The following is a 24,407-nucleotide window of genomic DNA, read 5'->3' as shown; positions in this document are numbered from 1 at the left end:
GGGTTCAAGGTCAAAGGAGAGAGGCTGAGGGGTAATGGAGGCTGCTGCCTCCCTACTGAGATAGCAGCTGGTAGTGGAGAGGCAAGCCTTTGCTTGGGAAGGGGAAACCACGCTTCCCGCTCCTGCCTGGGGAAGGCAGCCTCTGACAGCAATTCCAAACTCAGCCAATGATTGTTTTTAGTTTTGGTATTTTCAATTACGAAAAAGTTCACACAAAATCCACACGTACACAGGTAGAGAAAAGAGCACAGCAGATCCCTAAACATCCTTCATTAGTTCAGGGGTTAAAAAGAACCATGGAGGCTTCCCCAGTGGCGCAGTGGTTGCGACTCCGCCTGACGATGCAGGGGACGCGGGTTCGTGCCCCGGTCCGGGAAGATCCCACATGCCACGGAGCGACTGGGCCCGTGAGCCACGGCCGCTGAGCCTGCGCGTCCGGAGCCTGTGCTCCGCAACGGGAGAGGCCACAACAGTGAGAGGCCCGCGTACCGCAAAAAAAAAAAAAGAACCATAGAATAGCTTTGCCTGTTCTAGAAGTCCAGTAAAAGATGCACTCCTTCACATCTGGCTTCAGCCTAGTGTCTGTGAGAGCCACCCATGTTGCAGTGTTTAGCTTCTTTTGATTGCAGTATAGTATTCTGTTGTACAGATATACTACAGTTTATCCATTCGTAATTGTTGATGGACATTTGGGTGATTTCCAGTTTGGGGCTGGAATAAAGCAGCTATGAACACTTGGGTACAAATCTTTGCATTTTCATTTCTCAACAAGACAACTTTTTGGTAAACCTTTTGCTTCATCCTGAACATCCTTCCCTGGAATAGGGCTCTGGTTACACAGAAGAAACAGGTGTGCTGACTTAGGAGCCAAGACCATCACCCAAGTCAGTCGGGTTTCCGATTTCTGAGTTAGTCTCAGCTGAGTTGTATTTTTGACCACGGAACACGTGCACAAGAAAGTACATTCAAAGGTACCAAGAGGCATAGACCCAACTTCCACTCCAGTCTCTCAGCCCTACAGGTCCCCTTCCCAGAGGCCACGACTCTTACCAGTTTCTTTTGTAACCTTCTAGAAATGTCTTATGCACATAAAAGCAGATAGGCAGCTCCTTCTCTCCTTTTACATATGCCGCATTCCATGCACAGTGTCGTGTTCCTTGTTTTTTACAATTTTAGAGGTCATTCCATACTGGCACATACAGGGATGCCTTTGGCTACTAAAAGGTAGGCGTTTCATCTTCAACTAAGCAACTCACCCTAGAACAAGGGTCCCCAACCAGGGAACCAGAGAACAAGGGTTCCCTGTTAGGAACCGGGCGCACAGCAGGAGGTGAGTGGCGGGTGAGCTCTGCCTCCTGTCAGACCAGCAGCAGCATCAGATGCTCATAGGAGCGCGAACCCTACTGTGAACCGCGCGTGCGAGGGGTCCAGGCTGCGTGTTCCTGTGAGCACCTAATGCCTGATGATCTGAGGGGGAGCTGAGGCGGTGACGCTGGCGCTGGGGAGGGGCCACAAGTACAGGTCATCATTAGCAGAGAGGTCTGACTGCACAGAGAACATCATAAATCAATCGCTTGCAGACTCATCAAAACCCTATCAGTGAGTGGCAAGTGAAAACAAGCTCAGGGCTCCCGCTGATTCTGCATTATGGTGAGTTTTATAATTATTTCATTATATATTACAATGTAATGATAATAGAAATAAAGTGCCCAATAAATGTAGTGTGCTTGAATCATCCCGAAACCATCCCTTCTCCCCCTTCCGTGGAAAAACTGTCTTCCACAAAACCGGTCCCTGGTGCCAAAAAGGTTGGGGACCACCGCCCTAGAAGGATGTACTTTCATTTAGGTCACGGAAAGGAGATTTTAAAAGGAAGTAAAACTTGTTTTTGAACCACAGCATAGGTAGAGGCAAATAGATAAATTATCTTTATGAAAATAACATTTTGAGCTTCTTAAATTCAGGAAATGAAAAATGTCCTGAATACAGGAAAAATTTCTTCCTAGATACAGCACAAAAAGCACAATCCATAAAAGAACAAATCAATAAATTAAACTTCTTTTGGGAATTCCCTGGCGGTCCAGTGGTTAACACTTGGCGCTTTCATTGCCACGGGCCCGGGATCGATCCCTGGTCAGGGAACTAAGATCCCACAAGCCGTGCGGCGCGGCCAAAAAAAATAACCTTTCATAGGCTGTTAAGATCGTGTCAGGTGTCCCGACTCACTGCAGTGCTGCCTCTGAATAGTTCCCCTAACGATGCACAGAAACGAAAGCGCACCGCTAATGCTTCCACGGCAGCCGCGTGGCAGCTGGGCTGGACAGCAGCGGGGGGGGGGGGGGGGGGGGGGGGGGGGGCGCGCCCAACCCGCCTGCCTTGTGGGAGGTGAGGGGTTGAGCACGTGGTGTCCTCTCAGCCGTGACACTGAACGTCTGACCAAAGGCAGGGGTCCCCCGGAGGGCCAGCCGCTGGGCTCCAGCCCATTGTCTCCGATTCAGTCGGTCTGGGCCAAGACCTGATAATATGCATCTCTAACTCCAGATAGTGCTGAGGAAGGATACGCAGAGGATACAGAGGCAGAGGGCAATCAGGAAGCTGGGGGACAGAAATGGGGTTTGGAGAGGAACTGTGGCTTCAGAGACTCGCAAGGGTCACTGCGGTCAGGAGTTGCGTCACCATGGGGCCGGGGGTGCAGTGACCCAGGTCTGTGCTGCAGGTTCAGTTCTCAGCCCCTCTCCAGGTCCGACCCTCACCCGGAGGGTGAGCCCTTGGAAGCCTTGCTGACACCCTTGTCTTAACTTGTTTGGAGCTCCTGCCACCTGGTGGCCAGAGAGGGCACTACAATGAGCAGTGGGGACCCCTCAGTCCAAAGGCCCAGGATTCTGGAGGCTGCGATCACTGTGAGGTTAAATCTAAGGAAAGAATTTTCTTAGAGTCTGAATTTCAATTATCAAAACACACGAAGACAGGCATACAGAATAGTTATAATAAATATTTTAAGTTATATTTTCAAATACCAAAGCATAAGTGTTAGTATTTGATTTTTGGAAAAAACACAGCATTTTTTTTCCCTTAACATAAATATTTGGCTTATGGAAATAAAACTCACTTAAAATGAACTCTTTTAGGCACTTGGGGATAGAAAGTACAGGAAAATATAATACAACTTTACTGTACTGCTACTTACAAGAGAGCAACCAAAATTATATCTGATTAAACATCCTATTTTCAACTGTCAGAATTACTGACCTAAGAAAAAATACTGTGACCAAATATATCCACATAACATTTTAAATTCCAGTGTATCTTAAATGGGAACGATTTCACTGATAATAGTTCTTAAGATTTCAAATTCTTTTCAGTCTTTCACTGAGATATTAAGTTTCAGTAGACAGAACCCAAAGAAAGAACATTCCTTTTAATCACTTTGTCTTTTTTCTTTTTAAATACTCAAGAACTTTCTTGGTGGGCATTTAAGCAAGAAAGAACCAATAACCCAGGAACCTAGCAGTGCACGTAGACTAAAAAAAAGAATGTGCTGATTTGGTATGAGAAGCTGACATTTAATTTGAAGGTGGCTGTCGATTGCTGGCAGACCTCTCAGTGAATTGCATGAGTTTGCCATAAAATACAGAAGCCACTCAGTGAAAGTTATTTATTTCAAAAACTGCTGGGTGTGAAGAACTGTCCCAGGAGAGCACTGGGCACGGTGCTTAGAGAATACATTCTTCTTGCTGTTAAAGGCTTGCTTGTGAGGGTTCTCGGCTGTTGACAGAAAGGTGCCCTGTGACGAGATTTAAAGGCCACGAATCCCAGTCCAGGTGAGGACGTGGCTTGGGTGTTCGCTCCCCCCAGCTGTTGCGCTGAGGCTCTGCTCCCAGGACTCTGGTCACGGGGCGGGCGGCAGGGCCTGCAGGTGCTGTAGCAGCTGCTCGCAGTGGGTGGGTGAACGATGCTTATGGAGGACGGCCTCCATCTCTCTCACCAGGAGGTCAGGGAAGAGGACACTGCCTGCTTTGAGGGCCTCTGCAAAACAGGAAAACACCTTTATGATGCCAGGAATAAATATTAAGCCAAGCTTAGCTTCATATTAAAGTTACAGCAGCCGCAAACAGAGCAGACTGCAGAGCAAGGGAAGTGATGGGGGTTACGAGGGCATTGCATAGCGATCAAGGGGTCAGTACTCAAGAAGACATAACGGTCCTTACCACGTATGAGCCCAGTAACACAGTGTCAAACAACGTGAGGCAAAGCTGATAGCTCCTAGGAGAAACAGATTAATCCACCATTGCGGCTGGAGACTCCCATGCCCCTCTCTCAGAAACGGACAGACCCAGCAGGCAGGAAATCGGTAAGTACACCCCAGAGGACCCCACAAGCACCATCAATCAGTCAAATATCTACAGACTATCTCATCCAACAGTAGCAGAGCACACGTTCTTCTCAAGCGCCCATGGAACAGTCACTAAAATAGGCCACATTCGGGCCATAAAACACACCTTCACAAATATAAAAGGACAGAAATCATACAACCTCTGCTCTCAGACAGCATGGAATTGAACTGGACATCAGCAACGAAGAGATAATCGGAAGGCCCCCGAGTATCTGGAGATGAAACACATTTGCAAATACCACAACGGTCCAAGAAGAAATCTCAGGAAAAATTACAAAATATTTTGAACTAAATGAAAACGAAAACACAACTTATCAAAATTTGTGGGATGCAGCAGAAGCAGTGCTTACAGGGAAACTTATACCATTGAATGCACACATTAAAAAAAGGATCTAAAAGCAATAATCTAAATCACCTTAGGAAACTAGAAAAAAGAGCAAATTAAATCCAAAGTTAGCAGCAGAAAAGAAGAATCAGAGCATAAATCAGTGAAATCTGAAACAGAAAATCAATAGGATCATCCACAGAACCAAACATTGGTTCTCTGACAACTCCTTGCCCACAACTCTGATAACCCAGGTGAAATGCACCAATTCTCTGAAAGGCATAATCTGCCAAAACTCACACGAGAATAGACACTCGCAGTGGACCTACACCCGCTCAAGAAACTGAATCAATAATCAATAACCTTCCCAAACAGAAAGCACCAGCCCCAGTAGGTGAACCAGTTGAGTTCAAGAGCGAATTCTGCCAAACCTTTAAGGAAGAAATGAAACCAATTCTCTGCAATCTCTTCCAGAAGACAGAAGCACAGGGAACACGTGCTAACTCATCCTATGAGACCAGCATTACCCCGATACAAACTCAGAAAAAGATGCTACAGGAAAAGAAAACTACAGACCAATATTTCTCACAAACATAGATGCAAAAATCCTCAACAAAATATTAGCAAATCAAATCCAACAATGTATAAAAAGCATCACATACCAAGACCGAGTGAGATTTACCCCAGGTGTGCAAGGCTGCTTCAACACTTCAAACATCAATTAACGTAATCCATCACATCAACAAGCTAAAAGAGGCACCACATGATCACATCAATAGACGCAGAAAAGCATTTTGACAAAGTCTAACACCCACTCATGAGTAAAAACATTCTGTAAACTAGGAATAGAGGGCAACTTCCTCAATAATGAATATCTATGAAAAAATCTACAGTTAACATGACACTTAGGGTAAGAAACTTGAAACTTTCCCACTATAATCAGGAACAAAGCAAGGATGTCCCCTCTCACCACTCTTTTTCAACACCGAACTGGATGTCCTAGCTAATGCAATAAGATAAGAAAAGGAAATGAAAGATAATATACACACTGGCAAGGAAGAAATAAACTGTCTTTGTTTACAGATGACATGACCGTTTATGTTGAAATTGGGAAGAATTGACAAACTCCTGGAACTAATAAGTGATTATAGCAAGGTTGCAGGATACAAGGTTAACATACAAAAGTCAATCACTTGGACTTCCCTGGTGGTGCAGTGGTTAAGAATCCACCTGCCAATGCAGGGGACACGGGTTCGAGCCCTGGTCCGGGAAGATCCCACATGCCACGGAGCAACTAAGCACATGTGCCACAACTACTGAGCCTGCACTCTAGAGCCCGCATGCCACAACTACTGAAGCCCGCACGCCTAGAGCCTGTGCTCTGCAACAAGAGAAGCCACCGCAATGAGAAGCCCGTGCACACAGCAACGAAGAGTAGCCCCCACTCGCCACAACTAGAGAAAGCCCACGTGCAGCAACGAAGACCCAACACAGCCAAAAATAAATTTTAAAAAGTCAATCACTTTCCTATACACCAGATATGAATGAGTGCAATCTGAAATTAAAACAATACCATTTACAGTAGTACCTTCCAAAATGAAATACCTTGGTATAAATCTAACAAAATGTATAGAAGATCTATATGAGAAAATTTACAAAACTCTGATGAATGGAATTAAAGAAGAACTAAATAAATGGAAAGATATTTCATGTTCATGGACTGGAAGACTCACTATTATCAAGATATCAGTTTTTCCCAACTTGATCTATATATAGATTCAATGCAATCCCAATTAAAATCCCAGCAAATTATTGTGTGGATATTAACAAACTAACACAATATTGAAGGAGAAAAACAAAGTTGGAGCACTGACACTACCCAACTTCAAGACTTTCTATAAAGCCACAGTAATCAAGACAGTGTGGTACTAGCAAATAGATCAATGGAACAGAACAGAGAGACCAGAAATAGGCCCACATAAATACTGTCAACTGATCTTTGACAAAGAAATAAAGGCGATACAATGGAGCAAAGACAGTCTTTTCACAAATGGTGATAGAACAAATGGACATCCACATCCAAAGAACAAAAAACAACAAAAAAATCTAGACACAGACCTTACCTCTTTCATGACAATTAACTCAAAATTGATGATAGACATAAATATAAAACTCCTAGAATATAACATAGGAGAAAACCTAGGTGACCTTTGGGTATGGCAATAATTTTTTAGATAAACACCAAAAGTATAATCCATGAAAGAAATAATTGATAAGCTGGACTTCATTAAAATTAAAAACTTTTGCCACAGATTGAGAGAAAATATTTGCAGAAGATACATTTGATATATATGGAAACACAAAAGACCCCGAATAGCCAAAGCAATCCTGAGAAAGAAAAACGGAGCTGGAGGAATCAGATGCCCTGACTTCAGACTATACTACAAAGCTACAGTAATCAAAACAGTATGGTACTGGCACAAAAACAGAAATATAGATCAATGGAACAGGACAGAAAGCCCAGAGATAAACCCACGCACCTATGGTCAACTAATCTATGACAAACGAGGCAAGAGTATACAATGGAGAAAAGACAGTCTCTTCAATAAGTGGTGCTGGGAAAACTGGACAGCTGCATGTAAAAAAATGAAATTAGAACACTTCCTAACACTATACACAAAAATAAACTTGAAATGGATAAAAGACCTAAATGTAAGGCCGGACACTATAAAACTCTTAGAGAAAACATAGGCAAAACACTCTTTGACATAAATCACAGCAAGATCTTTCTTGATCCACTTCTTAGAATAATGAAAATAAAAACAAAAATAGACAAACGAGACCTAATTAAACTTAAAGCTTCTGCACAGCAAAGGAAACCATAAACTAAACGAAAAGACAACCCACATAGTGGGAGAAAATATTTGCAAATGAAGCGACCGACAAGGGACTAATCTCCAAAATATACAAACAGCTCATGCAGCTCTATGTCAAAAGAGAAAACAACCCAATCCAAAAATGGGCAGAAGATCTCAACAGACATTTCTCCAAAGAAAACATACAGATGGCTAACAGGCACATGAAAAGATGCTCAACATTGCTAATTATTAGAGAAATGCATATCAAAACTACAGTGAGGTATCACTTCACACCAGTCAGAATGGCCATCATCAAAAAGTCTACAAACAATAAATGTTGGAGAGGGTGTGGAAAAAAGGAACCCTCCTACACTGTTGGTGGGAATGTAAATTGGTACAACCATTATGGAGAACAGAATGGAGGTTCCTCAAAAAACTAAAAGTAGAACTACCATATGATCCAGCAACCCCAATCCTAGGCATATATCTGGAAAAACCTCCAATTTGAAAAGATACATGCACCCCAATATTCATAGCAGCACTATTTACAATAGTCAAGACATGGAAGCAGCCTAAATGTCCATCGACAGATGAGTGGATAAGGAAGATGTGAGAATATTACTCAGCCATAAAAAAAGAATGAAATAATGCCGTTTGAAGTGACATGGATGGACCTAGAGATCGTCATACTAAGTGAAGCAAGTCAAAGAAAGACAAATATCATATGATATTGCTTATATGTGGAATCTAAGAATATTATACAAATGAACTTATTTACAAAACAGAAATAGAGTCAGAGATGTAGAAAACAAACTACGGTTACCAGCGGGGAAAAGAGGGGAGGGATAAATTGGGAGACTGGGATTGACACATACACACTACCATATATAAAATAGATAACTAATAAGGAACTACTGTATAGCAAAGGGAACTCCACTCAATACTCTGTAATGACCTATATGGGAAAAGAATCTAAAAAAGAGTAGATATATGTATATGTATAACTGATTCACTTTGCTGTACAGCAGAAACTAACACAACATTGTAAATCAACTCTACTCCAATAAAAATTTAAAAAATAAAAAATTAAAGGGAAACAAAAAAATTAACAATAAAGTCTTAAGAAAGACAGATCTGATAAAGGACTATTATCTATAATATACAAATCTTAAAACTCAACAATATGAAAACAAACAACCCAATTTAAAAATGGGCCAGGGACTTCCCTGGTGGCGCAGTGGTTAAGAATCTGCCTGCCAATGCAGGGGACACGGGTTCGATCCGTGATCTGGGAAGATCCCACATGCCACGGAGCAACTAAGGCCGCATGCCTAGAGCCCTGTTCCACAACAAGAGAAGCCACCACAATGAGAAGCCCGCGCACCACAACGAAGAGTAGCCCCCAAACGCAGCCAAAAAAAAAAGGGGGGGCAAAGACCTTAACAGACACCTCATCAAAGAAGATATACAGATGTAAAATAAGCCTATGAAAAGATACTTCACATGATATGTCACCAGAGAAATGCAAATTAAAATGAGATATCGCTACACACCTATCAGAATGGCCAGAATCAGAACACCACATGCTGGCAGAATGGGGAATGACACGGACTCTCATCATTGCTGGTGGGAATGCAAAATAGTGTGTCCACGAAGACAGTTCGGTGATTTCTTACAAAAATAAGTATACTCTTACGATATGATCCAGCAATCACATTCCTTGGTATTTACCCAAAGGAGCTGAAAACTTACGTTGGCAAAAAACCTGCACACAGATGTTTAGAGAAGCTTTATTCATAATCGCCAAAATTTGGAAGCAACCAAGATGCCCCTCAGTAGGTGAATGTATAAATAAACAGGTTCATTCAGACAATGGAATATTAGTGCTAAAAAAAAAAAAAAAAAAGAGCTCTCAAGCCATGAGAAAACATAGAGGAATCTCAAATGCTCATTACTAAGTGAAAGAAGCAATTCGAAAAGGCTACAGACTATATGATTTCAAGTACGTGACGTTCTGGAAAAGGCAAAACTATGGAGACAGTGAAAGATCAGTGGTCGCTAAAGTTGGGAGGGCGGACAGACGGACAGACGGACAGGTGGGGCACAGAGGAATGTTAGGGCAGTGAAACTATTCTGTATGAGACTGTGAATGCAACGATGGATACATGTCATTATTGGGAGGGCGGACAGACGGACAGACGGACAGGTGGAGCACAGAGGAGTGTTAGGGCAGTGAAACTATTCTGTATGAGACTATGAATGCAACGAGGGATACGTGTCATTACATGCTTGTCCAAACCACACAATGTACGGCGCCCAGAGTGACCCCTAACGTAAACCATGGACTTGGGGTGACCGTGGCGTGTCTGTGAGGCTTACTGACTGGACCAGATGCAGCACCCGGGGGGGCTGCTGATCACGGGGGAGGCTGTGCATGGTGGGGCGCAGGTGTGAGGGAGTCTGTGTACCCGCTGCTCACCGTCTGTACGAACCGTGCGGTCTGTACGAACGGGGAGGGCGACGGCTGGCCAGGAACCCCAGTCGGGCACACGTGCCGACCCCTGGTGCAAAGCCAAGGCAGACAACCCGTCTGCTCTCAGCTGTTGCCGTTGTAAGCAGTTTCCATTGGTCTCGAATTCACAGTTTGTTTCCGTTCCCCGGAGAGCAGCGACGTGGTGCCCTACAACGGGGCACCTGAACCTGCGGGTGGCCTGGGCAGGGGCTCTCAAAGGGTGCCCCAGGGTTTTGGGGGGCCCTGAGACCCTTCAGAGGGTGTGAGTCAGAACTCCGTCCACAGTGACACGAAGGGCACGACCCCCGGCTCACGGGGCGCCCTCCGCACTGAGGGCTCAAGGCCAGGGCGGCACGAGCGCTGGCCGGGCTCTGGGGAGTGAGTCACTGCAGGAGTCAGTTATGTCCTCAGAGGAGCATAAAAATCATCTACTTCATGAAATCTCAACCCCTGAGCACCCAACTTTAGTAAACTCATTCCGATGAAGTCTGGATTTTCTAGGGACTGACAGCGTCTGCCCTCCACCGAGCGCCCAGCGCGGGTGGTCACAGATCACGCCGTGGCTGGATCTGCTCTCTGTCTGCTTCCTGGTCGTCCCTCCTCTGCATCCTTCTCGTTCTCCTTTCTTGACTTCTTTTGGGTTATCTGGACAGTTTTTAGAACTCCACTCTAAACTGAAGTCTGTTTATGGCCATCTCAGCCACGTGGCTTCACTCACACGTCGGTGGTGGTTCAGGGGATACGACATGTGTCCTTCCTTTTTAGCTTTTCAGCACCCTGGGATGGAACGGGAGGCACACGCGTGTGCAATGGGGCCGAGGGCTGGGCAGCTCCCAGACACCACTTTTTACCTGAAAGAATAACCAGTGACAACTGCCTCTTGTTATTCAGACTTGGGGACTCAACAGGATGCTTTCTTGTAAGCGAATGAAGCGACAGTATTTGTGGCTGATGATAAAATTGAAGCTCTCAAGCAGTAATAAGAATTATAGAAACTTGTTTCTGCCACCAAAAGCCTGACAGCCTCCTGAAGCTGTTCTTCCCAAGACTTTTCTGAGCTTGACGCCAACAGTGACTTTTTGACACTGAGAACAGAGCGCGTCCAAGTTAATGAGCACGCGGGGCGGATAGATGGACTTGAGCGGAACGGGTGTGGTTCCACAGTGGCTCCAGGGTCTACACTCCAAGGAACCTTGAGGAGACTACCACCTGTCCAGTCAGGGTGCGGTAAGGGAGAGGACCGCTATCAAGATACTCTTCTCTTCCAACTGCATCTGTGTGGGCCGTTTGTTTTTCACATACTTTAACCAAACGACACGCATCACAACCGACGCAACGCAGAGATGTGCGTCTGGCTGTCTTCTATCAGCTCGACGTTAGAGAGATTCACAAAAATGTAAAATAATGCCACTGCTCTTGTTATTTTGTTTTACAAAACGCATCTTTCAAAACCACGTTATTTATGTTAAAATGTAATGGTTGTTATTTTAAAGAAATTAATCAGTACCTTAACATTTTCTCAAGTTTTAACTTCTACCACGGTGAACACCAGGGGCCGTAACCCACAGGACACAAGCTCGTTGGGACCCGCAGTAACTCGGAGGACACGGGTTGCAAGACTGCGGGCCCAAGGGAGTCCGGGCGCCCGGCCAGCTGCTCCCGTGCGGCTGGCCCGAGTATGGGGATGAAGCTCTTACCGAGAACTGCGTCCTGGATGGCGCTCTCAGGGTCGTCGAGGTACACGAGCAGCTCCCTGTACAGGTGCTGAATGTTGCTCTGGTAATAGCACTTGCCGGCCTCGTTCCCGACACGCTCCAACCAGGTGGCCAAGGAGGTGGTGGCCGCCAGCCTCACCTCATTGGAAACGTCATCCAGGCGTTTTAAGAGTTCTGCAAGGAGGGACCAGACAGGAGTGTGAGGAGAGGTTCCAGGGCAGGCGGCTCCCAGCTAAGCTCTCAGCACTTGTGGAGCACCGGCCCCTGGCCTGGGAAACCCACAGGCGGGTGCTGGGGAGGGGCTGGTGGTAGCGGGTGTTCCGGGACCCTCAGCCACTCTGGCCCAGGGGTGGACTCCGTGGACACGGAGTGAAGGTGTGCTTCACACCCGGCGTGGGCATCTTCGCCCTCTGACCTGCAAGGCGGCTGGGGTCCCCCCGGCTCCGAGATGCTCAGACTCAGAGTCACACACAGGCCTCACACCCCATCCTCCCCAAGGAGCAGACGGCACAGGAAGGACGTCTGCTGACCCCGCTTTCTGCCCACCGTGGCTCTGGGGACAGAGCTGAGGGCCCGGTGACACGACGGCCACCAGCTACATCAGCTGTGTTTCTGCTGAGCCTCTGGGACCAGATGTCCCACTCCTGAAAGTGGACTAACAGTCCTTCCTGATCCGCAGAAACGCTTCCTGTGAACGGGTGAGACTTCTATCAATGCGTGCTGTTCTCACAGATCTACACGACGCGCCTGCGGGCCTCTCACTGCTGTGGCCTCTCCTGCTGCGGAGCACAGGCTCCGGACGCGCAGGCCCAGCAGCCATGGCTCACGGGCCCAGCCGCTCCGCGGCACGTGGGATCTTCCCAGACCGGGGCACGAACCCGCGTCCCCTGCATCGGCAGGCGGACTCTCAACCACTGCGCCCCCAGGGAAGCCCCAAACGTTTATTCTTACACATGCAATAGGTTCCAAGATAACACTTCATTCTAGCTGGAGGTGGCAACAGATGTTACGGCAGGGAATCCAGATGTTCACACAGGAGGGGCTAAGGGTCGCCACTGCCTCAGGCGTGAGGAACCGCTTTTTGCCGCGTTTGTTAATCCCGCCTGTGGGCAGGGTCCTTCCCGCGGCCTCAGCTCTCAGCTCCTCCAGTTTCTTCGGCTCCTGTTTCTGCCGGCAAGCCTGGTCTTCCTCGTCTGCCTCCTGGGCTGCTTCAGGGGCTGCTTCTTGCCACCCTTGGGGCCAGACGTGGCCCCTGCCGCAGGAAGTGCTCAACTTGTTTGGAACGGCTGTTACCCTTGCAGATTTCCGCGATCCCAACCACACGTGGAAAAGATGGCACTGAGGGCCTGTACCTTCCACCTCCCCCCGCCACCCCCGGCGTGGGCACACCCACCAGCCCCTGAGCTTCTCGGCTGCAGGCCCACCTCCAGCGACGCTGCTCCGCTCGGGGCCGGGTTTCACTTCTGTGGCCGGGACTCATCGGTGCTCTCCGGCTCCAAGAGGCAATGACACGGGGGACGCGAGGCAGGGCTGCAGCCCTCACACCGGAGGCCACGGGGTGGTACCCTGGCCGCCGTGGGCGTCTATGCTCCCACCCAGCCCGCAATTCCAGTCCACAAGACGTCTGTCCTGTTTCTTGTGCTACGTTACTTATTCAGTGACATTCAGTGACGTCATACCTGTCACATCCACGTTTAGACTCATAGCACCGACCTGACCAGAAGTCAAAGCAGCGTTTTCTATTTTTCCTACCAAACAAACAGAGGCGTATGATTGGAAAAGAAGAATGTCCTACCAGGATAAATCTTGATGAATTTGTCTGCATCTATCACACCATCAGAGGTCTTTAAAAACACGTTAATGATTCGGCATGAAATCAATCGAGTCATCTGAGAATCTTCTTCCAGGGTGGTTAGAATTTGAGGCATCAACATTTCCTGCACTTCCTGTATCTGCAATAAAAAAACCACACAAGCTGTGGGTCACGGCTGGTGCCACCCTGGTGACAGAGACTGCTACTCACACACTGTGTACTTTGCCCGTCACTGAAGAGACTTGGTTTTGATGCAAGTATGATTGAGTCTGGAAAGCTACTTTGAAATATCTATGTAAGAAGCAGACCTGAATCTTGATTTTTAAAATCCAGATAATTTGAACATCGGTCAGTTGGTTTTTAAAAAATCTGTTATTCAGCACCGATCCTACACAGCCCACTACTTACTAGCAGGACTGGGTATCGTGTCCAGTAAAGTTTGGGGGGCATTTCAACTTAAGTAACAGCTGTTCAGGTACCACAATGTTTTCCCTACTTCTACTGTTTCCTCAATTCCTCATCTATCTGGAAATATGAATACAAACAACACTCTTGAGTCAGACTCCTGTGATGAAATTCTTTTCTTGTAAACGGTAACAATCACTTAAGAAAACCCCCAGGTGACCCAAGGAAACAACGGGCTTTCCCCCCAGACCTCTGCTCGCCCTCTGGCCCCATAGTCCCGTCCCCTCGGTCTGTCTGGGAGCACCTGCTGCCGCTATCAGGACAGGAGACTCAGGTGAGCGCTCTTCACCTGCGACAGGTGTGCCAGGCAGGCCCCGGAAGCCAGGGCACAGCCTGTTCCCCTCTGGGTCCAGGATGCATGAGCCCTACCTGCTCATCTGACAGGACTCCGCTGCTGACAAGCGCCCAGAGGCAGGACACAGCCGCTGTACGGATGGCCGCAGCCGTCCTCCCCGCGTGCCACTGCAGATTGGGGACGAAGATGTCCTTGATCAGGGTGTCCAGGTAGCCATGGAACTGTCTGGAGCGGAAGCAGGAGAGAGTGGGTGAGAGGGGCACCCAGACTCCCCGAAGGAAGCGCTTTCATTTGGGAAACGGACTGGGCGGAGGGAAACGGCCAAACAGACAAAACGAGCGGAAATCGAACACTGGACGTTGAACGAGAGCCCCCGCGCCCCGGGGTAGTGGCCAGGGAGGGGACGTGGGGCTCTCTCCCACGGCTATCACGGGGCAGGGCTGCACTCGGGCTCCTGCCGCCTCTCCTGGGACTGGACCCTGGGGCTGGGGGTGTTTTCCAGCCTCCCTCCCACTCTGTGGCCGAGGGGCTTCCCCAACACCCCTCCTGGATCTAAGAAAAGGGTGGCCGCGCCACCCCGAGCACCGATGGGGCGTCAAGTCACTCCCACAGGCGGCGACCTTACAGAGATGGGCCTCAAGGTCCCTGCAACCACGTGAGGTCCCTCTGACCACGCCCGCTACCTTGGCAAGAGTGCACTCTGGGGCTGCACGTATGGTCCCATGTGTCAAGACACGGGAGCGGGCGTTCACGGGAGACACGGATGTTCCCGCCAACATAGTCGGGGACCTTCCTCTCGACACGCCGTCAGGACAAACACAAAGCAAAACAAAATCCCAGCCCTGAGCTCCACTGGCTGGCCTGGCCACCTGGCAGCGGAGCCACACGTGAGGCCCCGTCCAAAAGCCCGGGGAAAAGCCTCAGCCCTCCGTATGACTCCTGTACCCCACGGGCCTCTGCTGATGGAGCAAGACGTATTCTGCTGAACAAAGGACTCATTGACTTGCTTCCCAGGGTCATTCCAGAGCACGCTTCACAGGGGGCTCCCGCCTCCAGCACCAGCTGCTTCGGGACCTGGACCAGCGTGAGGGCCTGTGAGCCCACGGCTGCGCCGTGCCCCCAGCAGGGGGCACTCCTGAGCCACCTGCGCTTCCGACAGTGGACCTGGTGGCAGGGCGACTCACACACGTTCAAGGTTTTCTACGTGCTTTAGTTTTTTAGCAAGGAGCTGCTGTTCCCTGCAAAGGGATTCACCAGGGGACTCTGGAAAGCTCAGCCCTGTGTCCTGGCTGAGGCGGCCCAGGCGATGTGGCCACGAGGGCCTGAGGGCCGAGTGCTGACCGTGAGGAGGGACGGGCAGTGGGACTCCAGTGATATGCTGGGAGCAGAAAAGGCACTGGACTCCCCAAGAATGAGTACCCTGCTTCCAGAGGACGCACACCTGTTCAAACGCAGCTGGGCCCCGAGACCAGGAAGCCCAGCCCGGGCAGGCCCACGGGCTCCTCCAGAGCCACCAGCGTCTGGGCCTTGCCCTACGGGAGAAGCTCCGTAACATCCTGCACGAGGGGACGGCACTGGGTGGTGTCTGGACGCCCAGAGAGGGGAGCAGGCCTCCTTCACTGGGGGATCGCACTCCAGCCAGGGTGCCCCTGCCCCCACCGTCCTCTGGCTGGGAGCCCTGCACCACCGGGTGTGCCGGTGCCAGAGGCGCTTTTGGGGGTGGGGTGGGGTGAGGGGGGCCGCATTCCTTTGCTATCTCAGACTCTGCATTCTGTAACCCTGAGGTTCAAAACCAAGCAGGTGTTGCTTTCCAAAATCTTTCCTGCCTGTAAAAACAGTTAATCCTTGCACTAGACAACTGTAAACTGAACAACTTTCTTCTCCTGATAGCGGTTTCTTTCCACAAGAAGACTTCAAGGGCAGCTTCTTGAGGGAACTCGGTTCAAGAGCGGGGGCTTCGTTCCCGGGGGTTGGCTGTCCTCAGGGGGACGCAGCGGAGCAGGGCCCCAAGGGGTAGTGACTGATCCGCCGGCTCTCTCCTCACAGGGCAGCTGCCAGACCCAACTCAGTAACCTTTTTATAGTCTCTTCTAACCCTTGAAGTCTTTGCAGACAAGCAGGAAATAAAATTTCCTGCAATACAATGGGCTGGCTAGAGGCCCAAGAGCAGAGATCAGAGTAACATCCAGAGAAGTGAAGTCTGAATAATGACCCATTATTTCCCTAGGAAAGTCCAGGACAGGCCGACGACAAAGATTTGCTCCCTCTCAGGGGATGGGTCCCGAAAGAGCAAACAGCATCTCACTGCCTGAAGCCCCACAGCCCATCCTGCCAGGACGCTGTGTCGCTTTGCAAAGGGAGAGGGTGGGGCCTGCTGATGGCTCTGCTCCGGGCCGCCTCACGTCCAGCCTGGGCCGCCCGCCTCCTTCCCTTCGGAGCCCCAAGCTGGAGGCCTGGGTGTTTATGCTGCCTCAAGTCCCTCCGGAGGAGAGGAGTTTCCTAAGTTCTAACCTTAACGGTCATTCAATCAATTCTCTGTGAGGCCTGAAAGGTACCAGAAGCCTTTTAAAGCTGAGAACAGCTAATGTATAAACCATTAGTAGTTAATGTTCCCTAAAACTTTTTCATTCAACGGAATTTTAAGGACCACAAGAACGCGACTGATTTAGTGTCTCTCTATGCGGTGCACTCGCTGCGGGGACTACGCCGTTTCCCTGGGGCGCTGGCTGTGTGGGGAGTCACACGACAGCAGGACCCAGAGCTCAGGGTCACCCCAGGTCCCACCTGAGACCTCAGTGCGGGGGCACGTGGGGACCACTCAGCCACAGCACAGCGTGGGGGGCAGCATGGGGGGACTGCGTGGTGGGCAGCATGGGGGACCGCGTGGGGGGCAGCATGGCGGGGACTGCGTGGGGGGCAGAATGGGGGGACCGCGTGGGGGGCAGCATGGGGGACTGCGTGGGGGCAGCATGGGGGGACCGCGTGGGGGGCAGCATGGCAGACCACGTGTAGGTGGAGCCGACCTACCCCTGCGAGTCCACCGTCTCCCGGGCTCCCAGCAGCAGCCCCGACAGGGTGGAGAAGAGCTTCAGGCGCATGGGTGGGTCCCGGGCTGGCTGGAGGCAGCTCCTGAGGATGGGGACCAGCTGGGGCAAGGCTTCTCCGAGGGCAGGGCCTAGAGCACAGACAGGGGCCTCATTCCTATGTGGCAGGAGGATGGGAGGACGGAGCCCCGCAGCCACTCTGGCCGCGAGCGGAGGTGCATGCTGGGCACGGCCAGCGGACATGCACCCTCAGCTCTGGGAAGGATGCTCTCAGCACAGGACGCCAGGTTCCGCCTCTCCCTTTGACCCTCCCCCCACCATGGCTCTAATTGTTTGGTATGTAAGCTTTCTTTTTTTCCCTACATCTTACCAAATTCTTAAAAAAATTTAAAGTCAAGCAAACTTTTTTTTTTAATTTATTTTTAAAATTTATTTATTTTTGGCTGTGCTGGGTCTTTGTTGTGGTGCACGTGTTTCTCATTGTCGTGGCTCCTCTTGTTGTGGAGCACGGGCTCTAGGCGCGTGGGCTTCAGTAGTTGTGGTACATGGGCTCAGTAGTTGTGGCTCGCGAGCGCAGGCTCACTAGCTATGGCGCACGGGCTTAGTTGCCCGCGGCACGTGGGATCTTCCTGGACCAGGGCTTGAAACTGTATCCCCTGCATCGGTAGGCAGATTCTTAACCACTGCGCCACCAGGGAAGTCCCCAAGCAATCTTTTAAAGGTCAACCAAAACCCAACATTCAGACCATGTAGGCTGCTTGATGTCTGACCCTGGGCTTGGCAGCCAGCATCCTTTCCCATGCCTGTTACTAGATGAACAAATTGTGCCACTGTCCCCGAGCCTGGAAGGATCCCAGATGCAGTGACGGTGCTCAGGACCCGGACCTGCACGTGATGGGGAGAACACAGTCTCCGGGGTCTAGACGTGAGCCGCAGCTCAGAAGAATCGGGTCACCAGTTGCCCTCCCCGCCAGGCCCTGTGCTGACCCGGGACATCGTGTGTCAGAAGTGAAGCCGTCACCCTCAGGCCCTCTGGTTTACTCTCGGTCTGCTACTTCTGTACTCAGTCAGGACTTCAGTCTTTTCAGAGGCATCACCTCAAAGCCCAGGGTCAAAGCAAAACAAGCGTGACTGGAGGGTCCACTGTAGCCCGAAGCTCTGCTGCTGCCAGGGTGCACTGTGGCCAGAAGCATGGCATGCAACACCGTGAGCTCGGAGTCCTGCTGCCCTGCCGGTCCTACCCTAACCCCCGGGACGGGAGGCCAAGCAGGCACAGAGGGTAGGCAGCACCTGGGGGAAGAGCACGGGGACGCCACTGAAGAGCATGGGCCACACAGGACGCCACGCAAAGTCACGCTTTCAAGGTTTAATTAACATAGGGACTTCCCTGGTTGCTCAGTGGTTAAGAATCTGCCTTCCCGGGCTTCCCTGGTGGCGCAGTGGTTGAGAGTCTGCCTGCCGATGCAGGGCACGCGGGTTCGTGCCCCGGTCCAGGAAGATCCCACGTGCCGTGGAACGGCTGGGCCCGTGAGCCATGGCCGCTGAGCCTGCACGTCCGGAGCCTGTGCTCCGCAACGGGAGAGGCCACAACAGTGAGAGGCCCGCGTACCGCAAAAATAACCCAAAAAACAAAAAACAATCTGACTTCCCATGCAGAGGACGCAGGTTCAATCCCTGGTCCAGGAATGAACATGCTTCAGGGCAACTAAGGTCACGCGCCACAACTACTGAGCTCACGCGCTCTGCAGCCCATATGCCGCAACTACTGAGCCCATGCACCACAACTAGAGAGAAGCCCATGTGCCACAACCAGAGAAGCCTGTGTGCTGCAATGAAGAGCCCACGTGCTGCAACGAAAGATTCCGTGTGCTGCAACTAAGACCCGACACAGCCAAATAAATAAATAAACAAAATTAAAAACGTACATTGGTCCTATGTCACACTCCTGAACTAATTCTTCCAAAAAAAAAAAAAGGTTTAACATAAAAATGTGTGCCTGGGCAGACTTTAAAGACCCACGTTACAGCAAGTCTTCACTATAGAGTTCGCAGCATCTTTTAAATTAAGGTTTTGTTCCTTAAAACAGCTATTCTCCGCAGGCTGAGAGTGACCGTGAGTGACTCTGAAGAACCAGGCCTTGGCGTGCCGCCTCCTGGGTGGTGCTGAGCAGCTGTGCCCGTCTGTGCCGGGGCTGCTGGGGCCACCACGGGACCAGCGCTCCGAACCCCACCCGGGGCGCCCGTCTGAGGCCCACCTGAGTGAGCAAGCACCACGTCAAACTGCAGGAACCCCGTGGAGTGGCCGGTCCAGTCCCGGTGCGAGGCAGCCAGCCGCTCCAGGAGGGCGCCCACGTGCGCTCGGAAGAGGTCCTGGCTGCCGTCCACGCTCTCCACCGCAGCCAGCTCGGCCAGCGCCTCCTGAACCTGGGGGAGCAAGTGACAGGCTGGGACAATCCGATCTTGGGACTCACAGACCCCACTGGAGACCCGTCCTCACCACCTGAGGGAGGGAGAGCCACTCGGGCACACGCCACGTGGCCCGGGGCTCCCGCGACGCCCCTCCTGTCTGTATGAGAAATAATGAAATGGACAAACAATGGACAGGCAGTTCAGGCACAGTCCCCCCACCCCCCATGAGGCACCACCCGGGGCAGGGCAGTCCCTGCAGGGTGGGAGGCTCACCCTGGAGTCCCAGCCAGGCTCCATCTATGGAGAAGTGGGAGCAGGCGGTTTCAGGGCCGGCACTGAACAGACTTAAACCACGGGTGCCAAAGATGGGCCCACGTCCTCGCTCTCAGAGTGCTTCACCTGACCAGACCTCCGGGGACAGGGTGTCTGCTGCTCTGCGGGCACAGAGGAGACGGAGGACTGGACCCTCCTCCCCCAGGGCTTCAGGAACAGGACGCCCCCAGCACGCTGTGCAGCTGTCCCGGGGCCCCAGTCTGGCCTGCAGACTCACCCGTAATGACAGACTCGGCTTTTCTAGTATTTACAGCCCTACAGTGATGACCTCCCTGATCGGACACGTGCCCTCCGGAAAGGGGTTTTTTTAAGAGAGAAAGAAAACACAGTTTACGAAGGCCGCGGGGAAGGGGAGGGCAGGCGGGGAGCCTCCTGGACACAGTGTGGATGGAGAGGGGGAGACAGAACCAGGGGGAGAAGTGGTCAGACAGCCGGGTCTCTGGATGGTCCTCGCAGCCGCAGGGAGCTGGATGTCAGAAGATTTTAAGTTAAATACAGAGCCCGGGGCGGGGGGCACCTCCTGGGAGGTCCAGTGGTTAAGACTCCGTGTTTCCAATGCAGGGGATGCAGGTTCGATCCCTGTTTGGTGAACTAAGATTCCACATGCCGTGCGGCACGGCCAAAACAATAAAGAAGCAAGGAAGTTCAATGGAGAAAAGAATTTGAAAAAAAAATACAGAGCCAGGGGAATGGAAACAATTGTGTAAAGCTGGGCTGCAACCAACTAGGACAATCATCATATTATTTTCTCTCCTGACCTCCGGTGCATGTGTGTATTCCTAACCTCACTCAAATGCACATTTAAGACGAGGGAGGCCTCGTTTCTTGCCTGTTTCTCCAAGATTAAGCAGCCGGCCTCACTCTGAGATCCTGAAGCCAATGGGCAGTTGGAGGGAATTTAAAATCCCCTGTACCCCTGAGGCCGCCTAGAGAACGAATCACCCCGCATGTTCTAGACTCTTTCATTTTAGGTAGCCAGTTCGCTGGGCAAGCCCGAGGCTTGGAGTTTGACAGCAGAGACTGACAGATGGAAGCCTCCCGTCCAGGGGCTGAGGCAAAGCAGGAGGACCCCCTCACCTTGGCACCAAGCCCCGCGGGTCCCCACAGCGCCAGGACAGTCACCAGCACCTCCATGAGCGGCACGCCGGCCCCTCGGCAGTCCTCCCGGCTCACGGACACCACGGCCTGCACGCACTGCAGCAGGCGCTCCCCGTACAGTCGCTGTGGAGAGAGCAGGGCACCGTCAGCGACCCCTGCACCCGCTCGGCCGCCCAGACGAGGCCCCGCCGACCAGGGCCATGGAGCCATGGCGACCCCGCGAGTGGACTGGGCCAGGATTCTGGCACATCAGCCATAAAGAGGGCGTCCCTCTGCACAACAGGGAAACCGAATCCCTGCTGAATCCCTGAGAATCAAGGAATTCACGGCAACTCTGTTAAGTGCTTAATGGTATTTGAGTTACATTTTAAAAAAGTTTGCATGTGTTAGTGACACACACTGTAGTAGTGATAAGTGGAAGGACAGGGAATCTGGATTTGCTCTCAGTACCCCAGCTCTTCCCACCCCACCCCCAAAGTCAGAGAGAAGCTGGACCGAGGGGGACGTGGCTGGAACCGGGCGGCAGGCACGAGGGGTGCACACTGCTCCCCTCCCCTTCTGTGCACTTCTGAGTGTTTCTATAATACTAAGTTAAGAAAAATAAAATTCTGTGATTCAAAGATGCTTCCAGACTGCCGGGGGTCAAGGTGACACCTCGGTTGGGTCGAGCCCTTCTCTCACCTCCCAGCCTCCAGCCTCATCCACTGTGAAATGGGGGCCAGGAGTGGGCACGGGGTGGGGGCCCCAGAGGAAGAACCGCCTAGAACACCCCTCCCACACGCCTGCTCTGCTATGTTTCATAAAGGACAGAGGGAACCAGGGCAAAATGCTTAAGGTTTTTTTTTTTTTTTTACTATTGGGGGTGTGAGCTCAAAAGTTTGGTGAAGATTTGGCTAGACAATGGATAGGTTCTAAATTCTGAATCAGCTCTAAAATCCTACGACTCATTCACAAATGATATAAATCATAGAAGTTTAAACAAAAAATTCACTGTGGCATGTCCCCAGCCACTCAGGCGTCCTAACTCCCCCGAGAAGCCACAATTGGTGTTTTATTCAAACACTTGCTTTTCCCGCAGCCCCATTTCTCTCAGACCTGGATTGACTGATTGATTGATTTTTCTGAGGGCATGACTTTGGCTAATTTCTAAATGACCTACAGTACATATTTAAGGAGCTACCATTCTTTCAATTAAAATAAACAGGGATTGGGACTTCCCTGGTGGTGCAGTGGTTAAGAATCCACCTGCCAGTGCAGGGTACACGGGTTCGAGCCCTGGTCCGGGAAGATCCCACATGCTAAGGAACAACTAACCCTGTGCGCCACAACTACTGAGCCTGCGCTCTAGAGCCCGTGAGCCACAACTACTGAGCCCGCGTGCCACAACTACTGAAGCCCACGCGCCACAACTACTGAAGCCCACACACCTAGAAACCGTGCTCCGCAACAAGAGAAGCCACCGCAATGAGAAGCTCGCATACCGCAATGAAGAGTAGCCCCTACTCGCTGCCCGTGCACAGCAATGAAGATGCGACGCAGACAACAATAAATAAATTTTAAAAATTAAAAAACAAACAAACAGGGAGTTGCTCTCAGCAGTGGCTGAGCCATCTCACGACACCTCCAGATGCTGGAACTAACCAAAGGTCTGTGTCCTTCACAAGCACTGCCCTCCTGCTGTGAACACGGCACCACCTCTGAGGAAACGGGGCCTAATGTTCACGGATTTCACGATATTTAACCAGAGGATTTTCAACACCTACCTACCTACACACACACACACACACACACACACACACACACACACACACACACACACACACACACAGAGAGAGAGAAAGAAAACAAGACACAGAGGGAACTGACACAGAGGGAGATGCCACAACTTCACCGGAGAAGGCGCCAGGCACTCCCATCCCAGACCCCACACCCAATTCCTGAGTAAACAGGAGGAAACGAGTTACTTCTGTTTTATCAACCGTTTCTGCATCTCAGCCCCCTGTCGATAGACAGCCAGATTTCAAAGCAGAGGCTCAGGTCCTGTCAGCTGAGCCCAGGCCCAGGCAGACGAGCAGAGCGTCTCTGGGGCCCTGTTGGCTCAAGCCGGGGCTTTACATTTAGTTTGGTCTTGAAGCATTTGAGGCCTGTCCTCACAGTCCCTGGAGAACGACTGTAGGAAACACTAGGACGACCCCTCCCTGTGCGGAGGCCGTGCATCCTGGCCACAGGCGTGCGAGGATGGGAGTGGGTCGCACGACTGGGGTCGCACGGCTGGTCCCTTGGCCAAAGGCTGGAACGTGTCTAGAGAAACGTGTGTGGATGGAACTGTCAGGAAGGGGCCCCTCTGTTTGCAGGACCGAGTAAATCTTTCCTGGAAGGACTGGAGGAAGAGGAACCAAGTGTGCGCTCTGAACTAGATGGATCGAGGGACCAAGGTTTCCTGTAACAACACTCAGGTGTGAAAAGACGTTTCCTTTGCTGTACAGCTTGCAACACGTGTACTGAAACACCTACACAAACTTTCAAGCTGCACCTTCTAGAACAGAAATGCTTCTGGAATGAAAATCCTTATTGGAACCAGTTGAGTAAAAATGTGGAACTTTTTTCCACATTTTTAGATAATCATAGTTTATCTTAAAAATGGGTTTTGGGAAAAGTTGAATTATGGTTGAAAACACCAGGAGCAGGTGAAAAAGCCCACGAACGTCCCCCCTCCAAGACCTCTGTTCCATCCCCCCCATCTGTGTTTCAGAAGCTGCCTTATAGGCTTAAGATGGTTCCCACACGACTGTGAACGTATGTCAGAGTTAAGGCCAGATGCAGGTGTGGAAGTGCATCTCCCGGCAGCTGAGCGGTAGCTGGGCACCCCTGTGGTCCAGCTCTGTGGCCAGGGCAGCCACTGTCAAGTGTCAGCTGTGCGGGGCCAGCTTCCCATGGCCCAGGGGGCCTGCAGTGCATGGGTCAGACGCCTGGCGAGGCAAACCCTCGTTGCTCTACAGAGAGATGGGAGGGTGACTGGCCAATCCAAAGACTCAGGGTTTAAGCCCATCACAGCCACATGAAAACAAGGTCGTTATTTTTCCTTCAACAGCAAACAATTGTAAATTATTCCAAATGACTAAGCCTAACTACCTACATTGTTTCAGCTT

General features: G+C 50.8%; 1 protein-coding gene across 2 annotated transcripts in view; it reads right to left on the bottom strand.

The window, feature by feature from the left end:
- Window positions 1–2,966: 2,966 nt before the first annotated feature.
- The window catches only part of DNAAF5 (dynein axonemal assembly factor 5), a 36,416-nt gene continuing 14,975 nt past the window's right edge, over window positions 2,967–24,407 (bottom strand). The window contains exons 7-15 of one of the 2 annotated variants that reach the window (XM_067705259.1): window positions 21,238–21,381; window positions 19,674–19,842; window positions 17,403–17,550; window positions 14,451–14,601; window positions 13,599–13,755; window positions 11,786–11,977; window positions 4,534–4,605; window positions 4,209–4,263; window positions 3,891–4,026 (exon numbers count right to left, since the gene is read on the bottom strand). In XM_067705259.1, coding sequence (XP_067561360.1) covers window position 4,026; window positions 4,209–4,263; window positions 4,534–4,605; window positions 11,786–11,977; window positions 13,599–13,755; window positions 14,451–14,601; window positions 17,403–17,550; window positions 19,674–19,842; window positions 21,238–21,381 — 1,089 coding nt within the window. In that variant the 3' untranslated portion in view covers window positions 3,891–4,025. Of the gene's footprint in view, window positions 4,027–4,208; window positions 4,264–4,533; window positions 4,606–11,785; window positions 11,978–13,598; window positions 13,756–14,450; window positions 14,602–17,402; window positions 17,551–19,673; window positions 19,843–21,237; window positions 21,382–24,407 lie in introns of both variants that reach the window. The other variant, XM_067705258.1, reaches the window with a different exon arrangement.

The sequence above is a fragment of the Pseudorca crassidens genome, chromosome 15, assembly GCF_039906515.1.
Source record: "Pseudorca crassidens isolate mPseCra1 chromosome 15, mPseCra1.hap1, whole genome shotgun sequence".
Taxonomy (NCBI): domain Eukaryota; kingdom Metazoa; phylum Chordata; class Mammalia; order Artiodactyla; family Delphinidae; genus Pseudorca; species Pseudorca crassidens.
This window is presented reverse-complemented; position numbering and strand designations above follow the sequence as displayed.